The following is a 16,639-nucleotide window of genomic DNA, read 5'->3' on the forward strand; positions in this document are numbered from 1 at the left end:
ATATTAAGATAAGTATTTTCCTAGTAACTGCTGTATATCTAACATTTTTAGCAATATATTCAAGTTATTGATGCTGCTGTTAGAGAGCTTTCTGCTTCCTGTAACAGGCTTAGTAAGATGAACAAGGGAAAAATAGGAAGCTGCTTATTGAAGGTTGTGAAAGGATTGCTAGATGTCTGAAGAGAAAGATCAAGTCAGGGAGAATGGTATAGGCTGACGGTAGTTAATGGGTTTTATGGGTCATCTTATCACTGCTAGGTGAACAGATACCATCTTCTGCTGTGTGATTACACAACTTCTAGTACATAAAAATATAAGTCTTGACAGCAAAATCTGAAGATGAAAACTTGGAACTTTATACTCCTAATGCATTTAGCATAGAGAGGCCACATAAGTGATTTTGGAGATGAAAAGGGAAATGCTGTTTTTCTAGGGTGAATTGGAATTAAAAAAGCAAACCAACAGAGTTTAAAAACTCAAGTGGAAGTGTGCAATGCAACCGTTATTAACCAAGAACAAATTAAGAAATACATAAGACGAATAAGGCAAGTTGCACCTGAGGACATCCACACGCATACGTGCCATGCATTTTCAGAACTGTACAGTTATTTTTCTACACCACTTTTGACAACTACGTAGGGAATATAAAGGGTACTCTCTTTATCTGGCAGACTTTTGCCACTAGAGGGATGTGTTTCCTCGGGTTCTACTGGCCACGGTACTCCAGAGCTCTGGTTTTAAATGCCTCAAGAGAGTGATGGGAAGTGTCTCTTACCATTCGTGACCCTAAACTATGTGTCCATATTCAAAATTCCCACTTTTTTTAAGGAAATAAGCCCAAGTGCTTCAGTAACCCCTGAACATCTTGTAGTTTCAAACTGTTAAAACACATGCATTTCTTTACCTTAAGCAACATTGCACAGACTATTTTAAGCAAAGACTGCCTTGTTTGCTGTTTCCTAGCACCACAAAACATTAGAAAGACTGACTGATTTTCTATCAGTGCTTTGACCTGTCCTTTTTGAGTCAATCTTTCAGGTTAGAGGGCTTGCGTGTCTTACTATGGCTCTCATTTATAAATGCTGAGTTAATAGTAAGAGAAGCCATTAAAAAAGCACAAAGTCTTCTCAGGTAGAATAAATGTCTGGTGACCCTGTATTAATTTGTGTTTTTTATCCCGCATCCAGCGACGCTCACAAGTCTTTGATGTAATGTCTGTTCCTGAGTAAGTCTAAGGCCATTCCATTAACATCATATTCTGCCCTTGGTATTTCGCATTGTTCCCAACATTTGATTTTTTGCTAGAAAAATTGCTGAGAATGGACTACACTGGTCTGCTTAGTCTCACAGCCTGTTTCTCCATGGCTGGATACAAACTTATTTTTCAATTCTGTTGTTAATTGAGATTTTACTAGAAGCACCTTTTGAAACTTTAATTTTTGAGGTAAAAGGTAGTTCTACCAAAGATGGCATCACCTGCTTGGAAGTGATCAATGAATCCTTGGCTATAACGTGGACTATGGTTGGAAGGCTATTCATCTACATTATACATCTTTGTTTTAAATGTATTAGTAATTTCTTTGATCCTGCCACTGTCAGGCATATGCAATAGTTGTTAGGTATTGCTTGAAAAAAAATACTATTTCAGTATTTTTTTCCTACAAAATTACTTCACTCTATTCCTCCTTCCCCTAACAGTATTCTTTCGAAGTGAAAAGCAAAGAGAAACACAGCAAACACCAAAAAAAGGTCATTTTAAGCTAAAGGTACTGTCCCTCGAGACATGAAATCCGTGTTTGGCTATTGCCGCTGCCGCAGGCTTCCTAGGGCATCTCGGGCTGGGCATTCCCGCTCCGTATCCCAACAGCTCCTTCCTCCGTACCAACCGATTCTGCTTGCCCTGCCAGGTTACAAACCGCTAAGGCAGAGGCCGACCCGGCTGCGCCGACATACAACACCGTGTGGACCGTCCGCAGCGGCACCGCGACAGGCTCGGACCGCGACAGGCTCGCTCCTACACGCCGGTACCCAACGGTCACTTGGACCGCCGTTAATGAGAGGTTAGGGACTTTGCAGTCAAAGGGCTTGTTTTAGGCACGCGAAGTTACTAAATCCTTGCAGCTGAGGATTAATATATATTTACATACGGTATTTAATTGCTTAAAAACGAAATGAAAGAGCCCGTAGCAGAGCATTACTGATCAAAGGGAAACCTGCTCCGAGCCACGCAGGGCGACCAGGAGACGAAGTCACCCCCCCCCCCCTCCTCTTCCTCTCGTGGAAATGAAGCCTTTCTGGCAAAACGCGTGAACAAGCGTGCGCGGTCCTCCTCCCGCCCCGCCTGCAAGCACCCCCGCGGCGGAGGGAGCGGGCCGCCCGGGGCTGCCTCACACCCCTCCGGCTCGCCGGTTGCCGGCGGGGGCCCCTCGGCGGGGAAAGCGGGGCGGCCGCGCGACGCCGGCTGCCGCCTAACGGCCGCCCGTGGCACGCGCGCGGGGCGGGAATCACCTCAGGAGAGCGGCCCCACCGCCGCCCCCGCAGGCACCTCTCGGCGCCCGCCGCCGAGGGACGGGAGGCCGCGGGGGGCCGCCGGGCGCGGCGCGGCCCGCCCCCGCCCGCCCCCGCCGGGACCCCCGAGTGCCGCCGCCGCCGCAGCTGGTGCCGCTCCCGCTGCCATTGGATTAAAAATAGCATCTTCCCTCCCCCCTCCCCTCCCTCGGGCCCAGGCTCCTGTCGCCGCCGCCGCGCCCTGCCCCGGGCCCGGCTGCCCTCCGCCTCCGTTGCCCTCGCATCGCCCGCTCGCCGTCGGCCGGCCGGCCGGAGGGAGGGAGGGAGCGAGCGAGCAAGCATGCAGAGGGCCGCGTTCTTCAGCGGCGGCGATGCGCAGATGGCCGCCGGGGACCTGGGCGAGCTGCTCGTCCCCTACATGCCCACGATCCGGGTGCCCAAGTCAGGGGACCGGGTCTACAAGACGGAGTGTGCCTTCTCCTACGACTCGCCTGTGAGTGCAGCGAAGCCGCCCCCGGCTGCCTCCGCTCCCCCTTCCCGCTGCGGGCTGCCGACCTGCCCTCGGCCGGCGCCCTGCGGCAAACCCGCCCCTCCTGCGGCCCCTTCCCCGCTCCCCGCTGCACCCCCCGCTCCGAGGGCAGCCCCTCGCCCTCTCCCCGGGCCGCCGCCTCCCCCTCAGCCTTCAAAATCTTCCCCCCCCCCCCCATCCATCCCTTCCTTTGCCAGCCCGCCTGCCTCCACCTGCCGTAGCTTCCTCCGCAGCCAGGTTTCCCCTCGCCCTCCCCGCCCGGGCTGCAGTGCCTCCCCCGCCACGCGTGGGGGTCGCGGCGGGGTGGGGGCCCACCCTGCCCTCCCCTGCGCCGTGCCCCCGCACTGCGCGGTCGGGGCTCCTCACGGCAAATCGCTGCCGCCTCGTACGCGGTAGCTGTGTTGGTTCGTTCGTTTATTTATTTTTCTCCTTAAGGCGGTCTGAAGGGGTTGCTTAGACACGGGGGGGGGGGTTGGGGAAATTTTCCTGCCTGCTGGGCAATGGGCTCTGGCCGTCTGAGGTCTGCCCGCTCCCCCCGGGAGCCCTTGTTTTTTACTTTCACACTGAGGTAGTAAAAAGGAGCGGTAGCTGGCCTTCTCGTTTGCATATTTTGGCTAGCAGATGCCAACCGTTTTGCTTTCCTGCTGTCTCGGTGCTCATTCTCTAATTTAAAATCTTCAGAGAAGGCTTCCAAAGTAAAGGCTTAACCTGAAAATCAGTGTGAAAGTCCTTCTGGAACACTTTCTCTCCCAGGGTTTCAGTTACGTCACTGGACTTCAACAAACTTGCAGTATTTCCCCACTAGCTTGTTTAGTTTGCTGTTAAATGGATGTTTGATGTACAGTGAACTTTCTATGGTGTTATAGCTGTCTTGCAAAACATCCACAAGCTCTACAGATTGCTTGTGTTCAGTGGCAGATTTGGGGCCTAACTCATTTTTAACTTTGCTGATAACACTGGAAGTCTTCATAAATAGTAATGGTTGAAGAAACAGGTGTTTAGAAATTACACTTCTTAAATGGAGCTGAAATTTTATTAGAAGTTGCTTCTCTACATGAAGCTCATGTTTCCCAGAGGTGACTGAGCACTATATATTGATGTTAAAGTCAATGGCTGCAATCAAAAGGAAGCTCAGGGTTTACATTACAGGATATTCAATGAAAGAGATTTTTGACTCCTTTATCCCCCTCTCTTTGATAATTCCTTCTAATACAGAAAATCAAAATTGGTTTTAAAGGTGACTCAGCTGTCTGGTGTTCATCATATCTTGTTGAACAGAGGTTATTTTTACCCGCACTCTTCAGATCTCAAGTGTCACCCAGCAGCCCTGACTGTGCTGGGAGGCGGTCTGATTAAAACTGCCAAATCAGACTCTACTGCAGAGGCACTAATTGCATATATACTTAATAAGGTTTTGGGGGGGCAAAATGAATGTGCCACAATCTTTCCTTCAACACATTGTTGATGTTTTTAGTAACATTTTCAGGCTTCTTCAACATTATGGTTTATAAAAAGTTTCTGTTAACAAGTAGAAAGGGATATTAAATACTGCTACAGATTAAAAAACAACCAATCACCACCACCCCCAACAAGCCGCGAGTAAAACCAGCAAAAGCTCAAAAGCTGTGTTTACCAAAACAATATATTTGAACAAAACAAAACATTTGAGCAAAATGTAAATTAATGGTAACTATGTATAAAAGTAGCAAAATGAGTTGGAATCATCATGTGTGGTGTTTGGGGTTTTTCTTTTTGTTTTATTTTTTCAAAAATGTTTCATCCTTTTGACTTTATTGGGAAGAGATATCAGATTCTGGAAAATGTTGCCCTCTGTTGTTAAAGCTTTTTGTTTAAATTGCGTTATAGGCATTCACTGGGCTAAAGGCTTGGCTGAACCTGTGCAGTACCAGTAAAAATAAAACCAGTCTCAGTTTCTATTGTTTTCCAAGGCTTTTCAGCCCATACCACTCCTCAGTTTAGCTGAGCAAAAGTCTTGTCTCAGATTTTATTTTTTATTCCCATATAATCTAACAGATACTTGGATACTGTTTCTAGGATGATGATTCTAAAGGGCAAATGTGTGCTTTCTTGTGTAAAACACTATCATTCACAAATTGAAAATAGCAAAGCTGTGTTTTTACAGCCTTTCATTCAGAAGGAAAGTGAAAGGATACAGACAGGTTGTTGCCTTTGCTAAAGGGAGATGTTTATCTCTGTATGCTTTGTATTGGGTTTGTTTAGTGACTTATTTTCTTAGGTTAGCTACGTATAACCTAAGCAAGCCTCTTCTTACTGATGTGTCTGCCTCTTTTTGAAAGAAGATACACTATTTGTTTGTTTGTCTTGTTATATTAAATCAAATGAGCAATGTTAAAAAACATGCTCCTGTCTTCATTATCCATGGTGAAATTCCAGATTACATTTCTGATGGGGGAGGTGTCTTCTCTTGTAAGCTTATTTCTCAGTATTTCTTCACATCTTCTCATTTTGCCATTTTAAATATGCTCCTTGTTGCAGTTTTTCAGCATGTCTCTGTAGTCAACTCAATGCAAGATTTTTTGTTCTGTCACTTTTCAATACCAGATTTTATTTCAATAGTTTCTTTCAGTAACACTGTAAGATTGTCTCTCAAACTTTGCCTTTCATTTTTTTTCTTCTTCAAAGTGAATTTCCTCACAGAGAAGTGAAGTTCCTGAGTGTTTTTCTGTATCTTTTAAAGTGACATACCCGGTCACACAGCTGCTCTATACTCAAGTTTCTTTGGCTGTGCTAATTGTATATTATTACTTTTCCTGTAAGAAAGTGTTCGAATCTTTAAAATACACTAAAAAACCATCAGACCTGTGAGTATTAGGGTTCAAAGTATTGTTATTATAGAGAAAGATTCTGCAGCAATTTTGAAAAGGACCAAGGAGGGTGAGATGGTCAAAACCAGAGCTGTTCGTGTCAGCAGGTGCCAAAGAGAATGAGGTACTGGGTGTGAGTGGCTCCATCTTTTGCTTTCAATTGTGCAAAGCTTAGCATGACTATGAGACCTGTCTTTTGCAGACATGTTTGTCACTCTGTCAGTTGTGTCCTCTTGTCCGGATTTGAACCGTGTAGTGTCACTGAAGATCCGTGTTGCAGTGGATACAGGCAGCTTCACTGTTCTCAAAATTAGCTGATGTTCCCTTTCCATGAGTTTTAAATCTTACTTCCTTGTGTGAAGATCTGAGAACACTGGCACCTTTGTGCTACAGAGAGAATCATTAGTTGAGAAAATTCAGAAGTGTCAGTAGGAGAGGTACAAGTGGGTATTCAGTGTGTTTCTTCCATGTGGATCAACCATAGCATGATGATCTTGTCAGAAAGGTAGTATTGTTAGAAAGACCACTAAACAGATGAGAAATTTGTGTCCTTAGATTTGGCTTGTTTCGAACAGAACATGCTAGGGTTGGTTTCCAGTAAAGTTGGCAGAAACAGGAGGCAAATTTCTGTGCACTTAAAAGCCCTAGTGACACTTTTTAGTTGCTTGTCTCATAAGATTAGCAAATATGCCTTTTTATGACTTAATTTTTAATGACTTTTCTGGGGTTTTTGGTGGCTTCTAGAAAAACTGTGTTTCCCTGATGAGGGCTCCTCCTCCAGGTAGCCATTGATTCTTTATACAGGAATTTAGGAGGGAACGAAGGCTGCCTACAAAACGCAAGCGTGGCCTAGTGTTGAGTATCACTCCCTCTGGTGACTGGCCCAGCAGCTATAGTAGCCTACCGCTTCCTGACAATTTGACTGATGAAGTCCTGTACTTCTCATTTTTCAGATAGGATGTGCAGTCATCCCTCCTGGTGACTGTTTTTCTGTATCTGTGCCACTGTGATGTAGGTTTCTTCTGTCCTATTTTGTCCACTGTGACCTCTCTTCCTCTTTTGGCAGATGAGCCTGACTTTGTGTTCAGTAGAATGCAGGAGGCAAAAAGATTGCATTATATAATCTTTTGTCTTATTATTATTTTTATAGAAGTATAGTACTCAGCTGGAAATTCCAACCTTTCAATGGGATCTTTGCTCAAAGACGCATCCAAGGGAGAGGCAGCTGCTAGAAAAAGGAATACAAACTGAACCATAAGAAAGGCTTACATGCAGGCTGTGCATGTTGTAGATGGATGTGCTCTGAAGCCTTCCCCATGAACGGCATTGGTTACAACCACAGCACAGGTCATAAGTCTGACACAGCGGCAGGACCAAGCAGTCTGGTTCTGTAGATTGCAGGACTGTGTTTGTTTGAGCAGCTTAAAGCTTGGCTTCACTCTACTGGAAAACCTTGCTGCTGACAACAGCTTCCTTTGTGAATCTTGCTGACTTCATTTTTGTGGCTCGGGGACTCTGCAATGGTTATGTTAGGACAATTCCCAAAGGCTAAGCTGTGCTGGTGCTCTGCTGTTTATTAGAGAGTACAGCCGAGACTGAAATCCTTGAGAGTCTGGAGTGTGTAATGGATATCAGTGACCATGCTGCATAAAACTTTCTAGAAATAAGCACCTCCTGTCTGGCTGTTCCTTTGGTCAATATTCATTGAAGAAAATTAGAAAGTCACTGGGGCCACTCTCTGGGAGGGGTAGGCTGGTATCTTGTTTCTATTGATGGGATGGGAGCAGCAGTGAGGAAACAGAGAGGACTGAATACACCAAGACAAATTGAATACTCCAGACAAAGGATTTTGGCCTAGCTGCAAAATGACCTCCAAGTTATTGAGGCAATGCATCACTTGGTGGTGGGTGATCACCTGAAAAATCAGAGCAGTGTTGTACTATTGCATCACAGGGAGATACCAAAGCTGTCCCATGGGCGAGTGTTTGCTAGCTGGGAGTGCACCAGGACTCTAAGGTTAACTAAATGGTCTTCCAAAGTTGGAGGATGGTAAAATCAGTAAGGGTTGTGCCTGCAGTGGCTCACAAATAAGAAATAACAATGCAGGTTTGGAGAACAACCAGTGTGTATGTGCATTGTGCATTTTTGTGGGTTTGATCTAAATTTGGACCTTACTAGCCTTTCCCTCTATATCCGTGACTGACCAAACTTCAGTTATCCTGTTATCCAGAGTGATGATGAGCTGGAGTATTTTGGGTAGCAGAGAGACTTTGATTGTAAGGTACCTGGAGTGCTAGAGGATAAATACAGAGATGCAGGCAAAAGGACAACCCCGGAGCTCTGCTGAATTACTGTGGAGTCATTAGGTTTCCTCTCAACTTTTCTCCCCATGTTTTCTGTTCTGGAAGCACAGCACTGTCTTTGTGACCAACAGAATTGTATGGCTAGGGCTCTGCACAGAGCAAAAATCATCAGGCGCTCTCTAAATCTAAGCTGCCAAGGAAGCAGTATGGGTGGCACTGCTTGAGGTGTGGTACCGGGCTTGTGCTAGGAAGTAAGCCGTGATGGATCTGAGACGTGTCTATCAGTGGCCCATGCAATCTGCACCTGGATAATCTGACCCCAAAGAGTGTTGATTGATGGATGGAAGTTCTGTATTCCTGGTTGCAGGTTAAAGTACTCATGACCTAACGTTAGTTTTGCCATTGTATCTGCTCACTTATCCTGAAGCCTTGATCCTGTCTGTGAATGTGACTTGTACAAGATACTGCTCTGGAATTATGTATGCCCTGCTCTGGTGTCTGCCTATGACTTATGCAAGTGAGCGAGCAGTCAATCCACCTCTTGGAATGGTGGTTTGGTTTCATTTTAGTGACTGACTGGCCCACATGGATTTTTTGTTCCCAGGAAATGTTGTAAATGCTGTACTGGATTGGCCTTGTCCATGTGCCCGTCTAGAAGCTACAACAGGGATACCGGACATCTTTGTTAAGCAATTGTGAAATAATCTGCTCATAGGGAAATATCCAGTGCCATCCCTAGTAGTTGGCATTTAGCCTAGAACATGGAGGATTTTAAACCTTGCAAAACCGTATGTGTTTGCTGTTAGAACTTTATCTGGTTGTCCAGATAACATCAGAACCCCAGAGTCCTGATACCTTTTTGATTTCAGTGATGTGTACTTTCTTCAAGCTGTTCAGTATTTTGCATGTTGCTGTCACAAAGTGTGATAAAATAGTAACTTTGATAGTTCTCTCTCTCTCTCTTTTTTTTTTTTTTCTTAAGGGAGGGTGGGGAAGGGTTACTTTTGCACTTGAAGCTAACAGTCCAGTTATTAGAAGCCCTGTGCTTTATTTCCTACTGCCAGATCATTTGTCCTTTCTTTCTCTGCCCAACACAGATCTTTTCCCATCTCTGTTGTCTTTCACCAGTTCCAGCAGTACATGGCTCCTTTGCTGCTTGTATATATTTTCAGATCAATGCTTGTGTACTTGTGTGTGCTTGTGATCAATGCAATGTAAATCTGTGTCATTCCGTTGCTTTTTCTGATTCTGTTGCTTCTCCCTCTCCTCCTCTTTACCAGAGGCCCAATTTTACTTCTTATTATTCCTTTTATGCTTTCTTTATGTCACCATTACTTTCCTGTCACCTTTGGGTGACAGAGGACAGTTGTCTAGAAGGCAGACTTATGCCAGTGTTCATACCTCATGTTCCTTTTGAATGTGACTAGATATATTCCTGGCCTTTGGCACACATTTTTTGGGTTGATTCCCAGCCCCACTTCTCTTCCTCCCAAGGAAGTTACCATATTTATTGCAGTGGAAACTTGAAAGTTAATTTTTTGTTTTGCTGGAGCCATCTCTATGTGCTATTGTGTTCAGTTGGTTGGCTGTGCTTTGCTTCGTTTTGGTTTTTTTTTTTTTTTTTTCTCCTTGTTTCAATGTAGGTAGTACTGGTGCATGACAGAGAGACAGGCTTTCTTCTTCCTCATTGCAAATTATTATGTATTGTTGAGGTGAATATTAAGGCTGAAACATCTGTTATTCTTTTTAAGCCTGTCCTGAAAGAAAATATGTGTCATTTAGTTACACTATTGTGGGATTCAATGCAGTATGTGTATGTTAGGGATGGTCCTGTAACTTTTCCAAATATATTAAAGATTGAATTGTAGTTATACAACAAGAGTCTTGTGACCACAGCCAGATTAATTATGGTGATTCCTGATGAACAGACATTCTGAATAGAGCCTGTAACAGTTCTGTATGGTTGTGGTTTTTGTAGGGAAACACTCTCATGGAAACCATGGCAGAATGCACAGAGGAGCCAGTGCCCCTCTGTCATAGCTGGTACTTTTTACTTTATATGTGATAGGATGAAAAACCTTTTCATTCTTTATATTTGGGTATGGAGACTTGTGAAGACTTGAGGTGCCATTTTACTCTCTTCTCTGATACCTATATTAGCAAGTTTTACCATTGTTCTAGTGGATCTAAAGAAAACACTTGTATAGTAGACATTGTGCCCAAGTCTGTAACTGTTTGCTGTGTTAGCAGATCACCACAGCAATTGTGTTTTTATAAATTCATTTTTGTCTGAGCCACCTCAGGAGTTGAAATTGCTAAATCCTAGATTTCCCTAAGGGGTCTAAATGGTTCGGGGGTTTGGTAATGCGATACAGGTCAGTAGTTCAAATCCTGATCAGGTTAGTAGCGTTTAAAAGCTATTAGTGTCTGGTGCCATGAGCGTGTGTGAAGTAAAGTGGTGATCTCTCTCTGTTTCCTTGTGGGCTGGCATTTGTGTTTGCCAGACCCCTCATCCACCAGCTTCCTTGCCCTGTTTTTCAGGCCTGAGAGGGAGTGGCTCTCTTGTATTATAGCTCTTTCACTGTGGATTCCCTGTCGCTTTCGTTCCTCATCTTATCTTTGCAAAACATGAATTATTATCTAAATAAGTAAGAAGAGCTTTTTTTTTTTTTTTTTTTTAATACTTTTCTCTCTGGTGTGGACTCTGTGTCTCAGACCTATTAATAAAGCACCTGGCATACTGTGACCATCTTAGCAGCAAAGAACAGGAAGAAATACACTGAAGAGTAACCACTTTTCCTTCTGCTTAGAGGGTAAGAAGACCAGTCTACTCTCAAGTGGCCTTCTGGGTAGTGATCAAGGCCTGAGCAAGTACAAGCTTCTGCCCCAACAATGTCTTTAGACTGGAGTAATAATGCAAGGCAATGTTTATACATCACTTTATCCTAAATTTCACACTACATCCTCAGTACATGCTGAGGCAAGGGGTGGGGGCGAACCTAGCTAAAATTCCTGGGTTTGTGTCTCAGGACAAGCTATATTTTTCTGGTGTAAGATAGTGTCTTCAGTATACTAGCTATATGTTGCCTTCTTCCAGCATAAACTTTCACACATATCTAAACCAAATGTTGATTACAAACATTTACATGCCACAGCCTATGTAAAATATTGTTCCTTCCAGAACTGGTTGTGTGCTCAGAAGGGTTAAATCCACCAGCACAAAGCCTGTCTTAGATCAGTCAGGTGTTCTCTGAGCACCGAAGAGGGGCCTAATCCTTTATGCAGCCTTCTGCCTTTTTCACATGTTCCCCTGTTTTGCTGTGACCTTTTAGGCTTTTGAACAGTCTGTCCGCTTCTTTCCAAGTTGCATGAGAGACTAGTCTGCATTCTCGAGGAGAAATAACTGTTTTGTTAGTAACCACAACCAACTTACTCAGATTCTACATTTAGCTCATATACTGAAAGTGTTAGATTGTTGTCATAGGCTGCTTATCAGAAGTGGTTCAGTGGTCCCTTGGATTCCCTCCAGAAAAAGCGAGAATGGTCTCCAAGAAAATAAAATTCTAAACAAAGTTCCTGAGACCCAAGAGTGACAACACTATATATTTTTATTTAGGCTGGGTACCTGTAGGATTCTCTTGTAGCGGACAGATCCGTGACTTTCTCAGAGAAGATAATGCAAAAGGATTTGGAATACAGGATATAAGAGCAGACAGCAAAGGTATAATGGGCCTTAAAGTACATAAATCTGTGAAAGAGTAGTGAAAATTAAAATAAAGGTAACACATTTTAAATACAATTGGGTTTTGTGACTATTTAGAATACCAGGTTTGGAGTTTTCTTTTAACCACTTTATTACTTTTGAGCACAATTGTAGATATCAGCCCTGTTCTCAAGGCTGTGAATATTTCAAATGTAAATGAGATGTGTTTTTTTTAACTAGAATCTCGGATAGGTGTTATGGGAATCAGAAATGAGATGGCTAAATAGTTTACTGTTTACTCTGCAGAGATAATCATTGTGATAGCTAGGTGCTGAAAGAATTACTTCATGGTAAATGTTAAGTGTGAATGGCAGGTAGTCTAAACCCTTGCTTCAGATTGCATATTTGAATCCTGGAATGCTCAATGCAATTTTTTGTCCATTAGAGGTAGGTAAAGCAACAGCTGTATAGTTCATTACACGTTCATCTTTCAGCTAATCTGAAAAGATGAAGCTTGTATGCGTTGGTTCACATGAAGAAAAGTGGAAGAGGCAGATATTTTCGAAAGTCTTTGGGTAAAACATCGTTCTCTGGTCTCTCTTCATGTTCTGTTCCTCAGCTCCATGGCCCTGCTGGCCACTGTGGAAGTACCAGTATTTAGGTAGTTCTTCAGTTCTGGCTTTAGTTGTATTGATACAAATGAGCATGTTTGAAAGAGTAGCAGACAGGTATGGAGGAAGGTTGTAGGTAAGCTGGAAGTTTAGATTCCTTCAAGCCCTACAGAAATACTCAGTGCCAGTCTTTGAAACAGGTTGGGGAGAATTAACTGGGTTCAGAGTAGCACATTCAAGCCTGATTTTGGGACAGTGGTGGGAGGGGAGAGGCTTGTCAGGCCCTAGCCAGTCTGTGCCAGATATCAAATGAGCAACAACTGCTCAACACTATTAGCCCTTCAGCTCCCTTTTCTGGAAGAGAATAAGGTGTATTAACCTGACGCTGGTTAGGAAAGTATTGGAGATCAGCTATGATCTCTGTCAGACTTGCCCTCTGCTACTTGTCCCAGTCCACAGGACTGGAGAGAGCCTAACTTGTGCCATGGCTGGCACGGCAGGATGGGCAGCTTTGTGCTCGCTCTGAGAGAGGGGCCTGGCTGGGCTCAGAGGTAGAGCAGAGGTTCCTACCTGGCAGAGCCTCCAACAGAGGTATGCCAGGCAGGAGAGAACTTCTTGGTTTACTGTATTGAATATGTTTCAGGTGTGGCACTATCAGGTGGTATCCTGTCAAAGCAATTGTTGCTGTAACAATTCTCAATACATGATTATGCGCATGTATGCACCTAATGTGACTTGTTTCTGGAGGTAATGATTTTTAAATTTTGGGGGGGGGGTTATAATTTCCATCTAAGGTGCCTATGGATGAGTTTAGTTCGTGTTGTTCTTTGGGGAGTTTAACGTGAGATGTTCTGTACTATCCAATAGCACAAACATATTCACAATAGAAGGAACGTCACAGTACTTCTGAAAGGCTCAATCTTTGTTATGCACCACCTATTAAAAACAATACATGCTAGAGACGGCTTAAAAAATTGATCCAACACCGATGAACCAGATGACTGAAAGTCCTCCTGGTAGTCTGAATGTTGTAGGAGAGATCTGGGAGTGATGTTAAAATGGAAAAAGACCCTGATAACACCCAGCATCAAAACCCAGCTTTTGGGAGAGCAAAATGTGATAGGTCTCCTGCCAGGTTATGTTAGTGAAATGTCAGCATTTGTGTTCAGTACCAGGAATATATATCTTTATATTTCCTTTATAGTGCCCTTGTCTCCAACCACTCTAATTGCATGAATAGAGAGAATCCCTGATAGATACCGAAGAATGTTCACAAAACACTTGCCAGTTTTCTTGCTAGCCAGTTCTAAGAGCTGTAAGATCACTTGAGATCTGTTTTTGTCAGACAAGATTGTGATCAATAGTAGAAGTTGTGGCTGAATCCCTGGACCATCAGCTCTGCCGTGCTTCTGATTTGGAATGTTGTTCTTGCAAATCAAATGGCCAAAAAAAGTTCTGCTATTTCAAACAAATGTCTGTGCTTCATTATTTCTATGCTTTACAAATTTCTGCACTTAGAAATCTCTGTGGACTGGGCACTCAAGCAGAATTTTTCAAGACTAACTTCTAGACCTCCAATTTGGACACTTACTAATCTGTAGTTGTAAAGTAACCCATTTCAATGAGTTTCTGTAGGCTGTGATAGATGTGGAAGTCCCTTAGAGGACTGATAATGTAAATACCATAATGTGCTATGAAAGCCATGTTTTAAGTGCTTGCCTGATAACAGAAAAGATCTGCAATTCTTTGTTTTTTCTGCTTGCTGAGTCCTTTCTGTCCTGTTCAGTTCTTTCTGTGCTGTAACTATTTGTGTCATTCCTTTTAGGAATCAGAAGGAGGTCTCTATGTGTGCATGAACACGTTTCTGGGATTTGGAAGGGAACACATTGAAAGGCATTACCGGAAAACAGGACAGTGTGTGTATTTGCATCTGAAACGACATGTGATAGAGGTGAGACTTGTGGCTTCCTAACTACCTACCCTGGCAGTTCTGGGGTCTCTTGTGCTCATTTAGGTAATGCATTTCAGACATAGACCAAATCTCGAGTGACAGAAATGAACATGTTCAGATTTGGGGCTGGATATCAAATTCAGGGGCTTGGATCCCAACCAATCCTATAGCTTCAGTTCTGAGATGAATCAAAAGCCCTAAAGAGTCAGATCTTAAAGGCAGCTTGTTGCCTGACTTCCACTGATCTTTTTTTACTCCACAGTTCGGTGTATCACATATATATTGTCTGCATATCACATGCATACTGTAGGTAACTAAATACTTTTCCAAAAGCTGCCTTTGAAGTGTAGAATTACTGGTTTTGTCTCAGATTTGGCTGGAAGCTTCTGAGATTTTTTTTTAATATGAGGTTTCATCTCAGGGTCACAGGACTTCTTTTCATCCTAAGATTTCTGTACAATTAAATCACGAGCCTTAATCCTGACCCAGCCTGGGATCTAAAGCTTAGCTTAAATTAATGCTGAATTCTAGAGCCACACACTGCCCTCATTCAGTCTTACACCCCGCCCCCCCCCCATGGATGTATACATACAAACTTCATGTTCACTGTTCTTCCACAATATCACTGCATATCAACAATAACTTATAACCTGTGCTTCATAACAAGTGTTTATGTGTGCTTTGTCTGGCATCTTTAAAAGGCTGTTAATGACTTCTGACCTGAGCTATATGGAAGGCACTGGGTTTGCTTATAGCTCACTCTCCCGTAAGCTCTGTCTCTTGGCAAGTTAGAGGGCCTAAAATAGCTGCTTGGAGTGGGATAGAATACTTCACGTTTCTTGTTCTACAGCAGTGTTTCCCCTGGGTGATGAAGGCCCCGAGTTATGTAAAATGCCCTGATCATTTATTTATTTGCAGTAGATGACTATTCATATTTTATCAGAATTAAAGTGAGGTAAATTGCATGCCTTCCAGGTTGAGATTGTTAATGATGTTTGTTATACTTTAGAGTTGTCTTTCCTTGTAAGGGTGATAGCAACATCTTCCTTCACACTGTTAACCGAGTCTTTGGAGAGCCTAGTCTAGTTTTAGCAACAGTTCATCTGAGTGAATTTAACACTCCTGAAAGATGATATCTAGGACTAGAGACAGGTGGGCAGAAATCCTGTTGGCTTCCCTTGTATATAACTTTCTTTCAGCATGTGACCTGGGAATTTTCAATATTAAGGTAAACTGGGATTAAAATGAGGCCTCAAAAATTCCGTTCCTGGATAAAGATTAGGATTACGAACTCCAAAAGGGAGAAACAAATATACCGACTGTTGTTTGGCATTGTGTACCCCTTCAGTTGAACTAGTTCAGTGGTTCCTATTTTTCACCTTGTGATTCATGATGTAGCAGAGGGGCCTGGCATCTATGTTTGAAGGTGGTGACGCACTGGTGCACTGGGTCATGTGGTAGGAAACAGTGTTTGACTCTACAGTACAGGTGAAGATCGTGTCATCTAACATAGCTCATAGATAGGATTCCTCATACATTAGCCGTGGATTTTGTTTTACCATGACTGTTCCCTTCTTACGTGCTATCCATGTTTTCCTTTGAGCAATGTGAAACATCAGGCCTTCACTGGTACAGTTTTATGAAGTGTCTGCCACATGCTGCATTGTGGTTTTGTTTTTTTAAGCCAAGCTTTTGATGGTGTGGGATACAGTAAAGCCAAAGGCATTGGATATGCTATCTTAAGACTCTTTTAGTGAGGCTGCTATTCTTGCCTGTGGTTCCCTTGGCATCATCCTTGCAGAATGCACTGCATTGCTGCAGAAATCACTATTTGCTTCCGAGGGTGTTTGGAATAAGTATCAGTTGTGTATCTTGTCACAATTCAATTAGAAAATAAGGGTCAGATCTTCAGCCTATTGGCTTAAGGAGAGCTAGAGTATCTGCCAGTGGCAGATCAGCACCAGAGGCATGTGCTGAATCATCAGAAATGTGCTCAAGCGCAAGTTATGGAGCACCCTCTGGTAAAATTCTTAGCTAAATCAAGGAAATTGATTTTTTTCTTTTTCCTAGAATTTCATTCTTCAGAATTTTTAAATCAGCCATTTTTCTGAAGTGTATGACACGTATACAACTGCCTGCGTAGTATTCGGCCCCAGGCAGAGCTTTAGCTTGGTGCTATAGTGATACC

General features: G+C 43.4%; 1 protein-coding gene across 1 annotated transcript in view; it reads left to right on the plus strand.

The window, feature by feature from the left end:
- The first annotated feature begins 2,706 nt into the window (after window positions 1-2,706).
- USP13 (ubiquitin specific peptidase 13) overlaps window positions 2,707-16,639 on the plus strand; it is a 59,357-nt gene continuing 45,424 nt past the window's right edge. Inside the window, exons 1-2 of the mRNA XM_030027639.2 lie at window positions 2,707-3,001; window positions 14,326-14,451. Coding sequence (XP_029883499.1) covers window positions 2,849-3,001; window positions 14,326-14,451 — 279 coding nt within the window. The 5' untranslated portion in view covers window positions 2,707-2,848. The remainder of the gene's footprint in view (window positions 3,002-14,325; window positions 14,452-16,639) is intronic.

The sequence above is a fragment of the Aquila chrysaetos genome, chromosome 10 (genome assembly GCF_900496995.4).
Source record: "Aquila chrysaetos chrysaetos chromosome 10, bAquChr1.4, whole genome shotgun sequence".
In the NCBI taxonomy this organism is placed as follows: Eukaryota; Metazoa; Chordata; class Aves; order Accipitriformes; family Accipitridae; genus Aquila; species Aquila chrysaetos.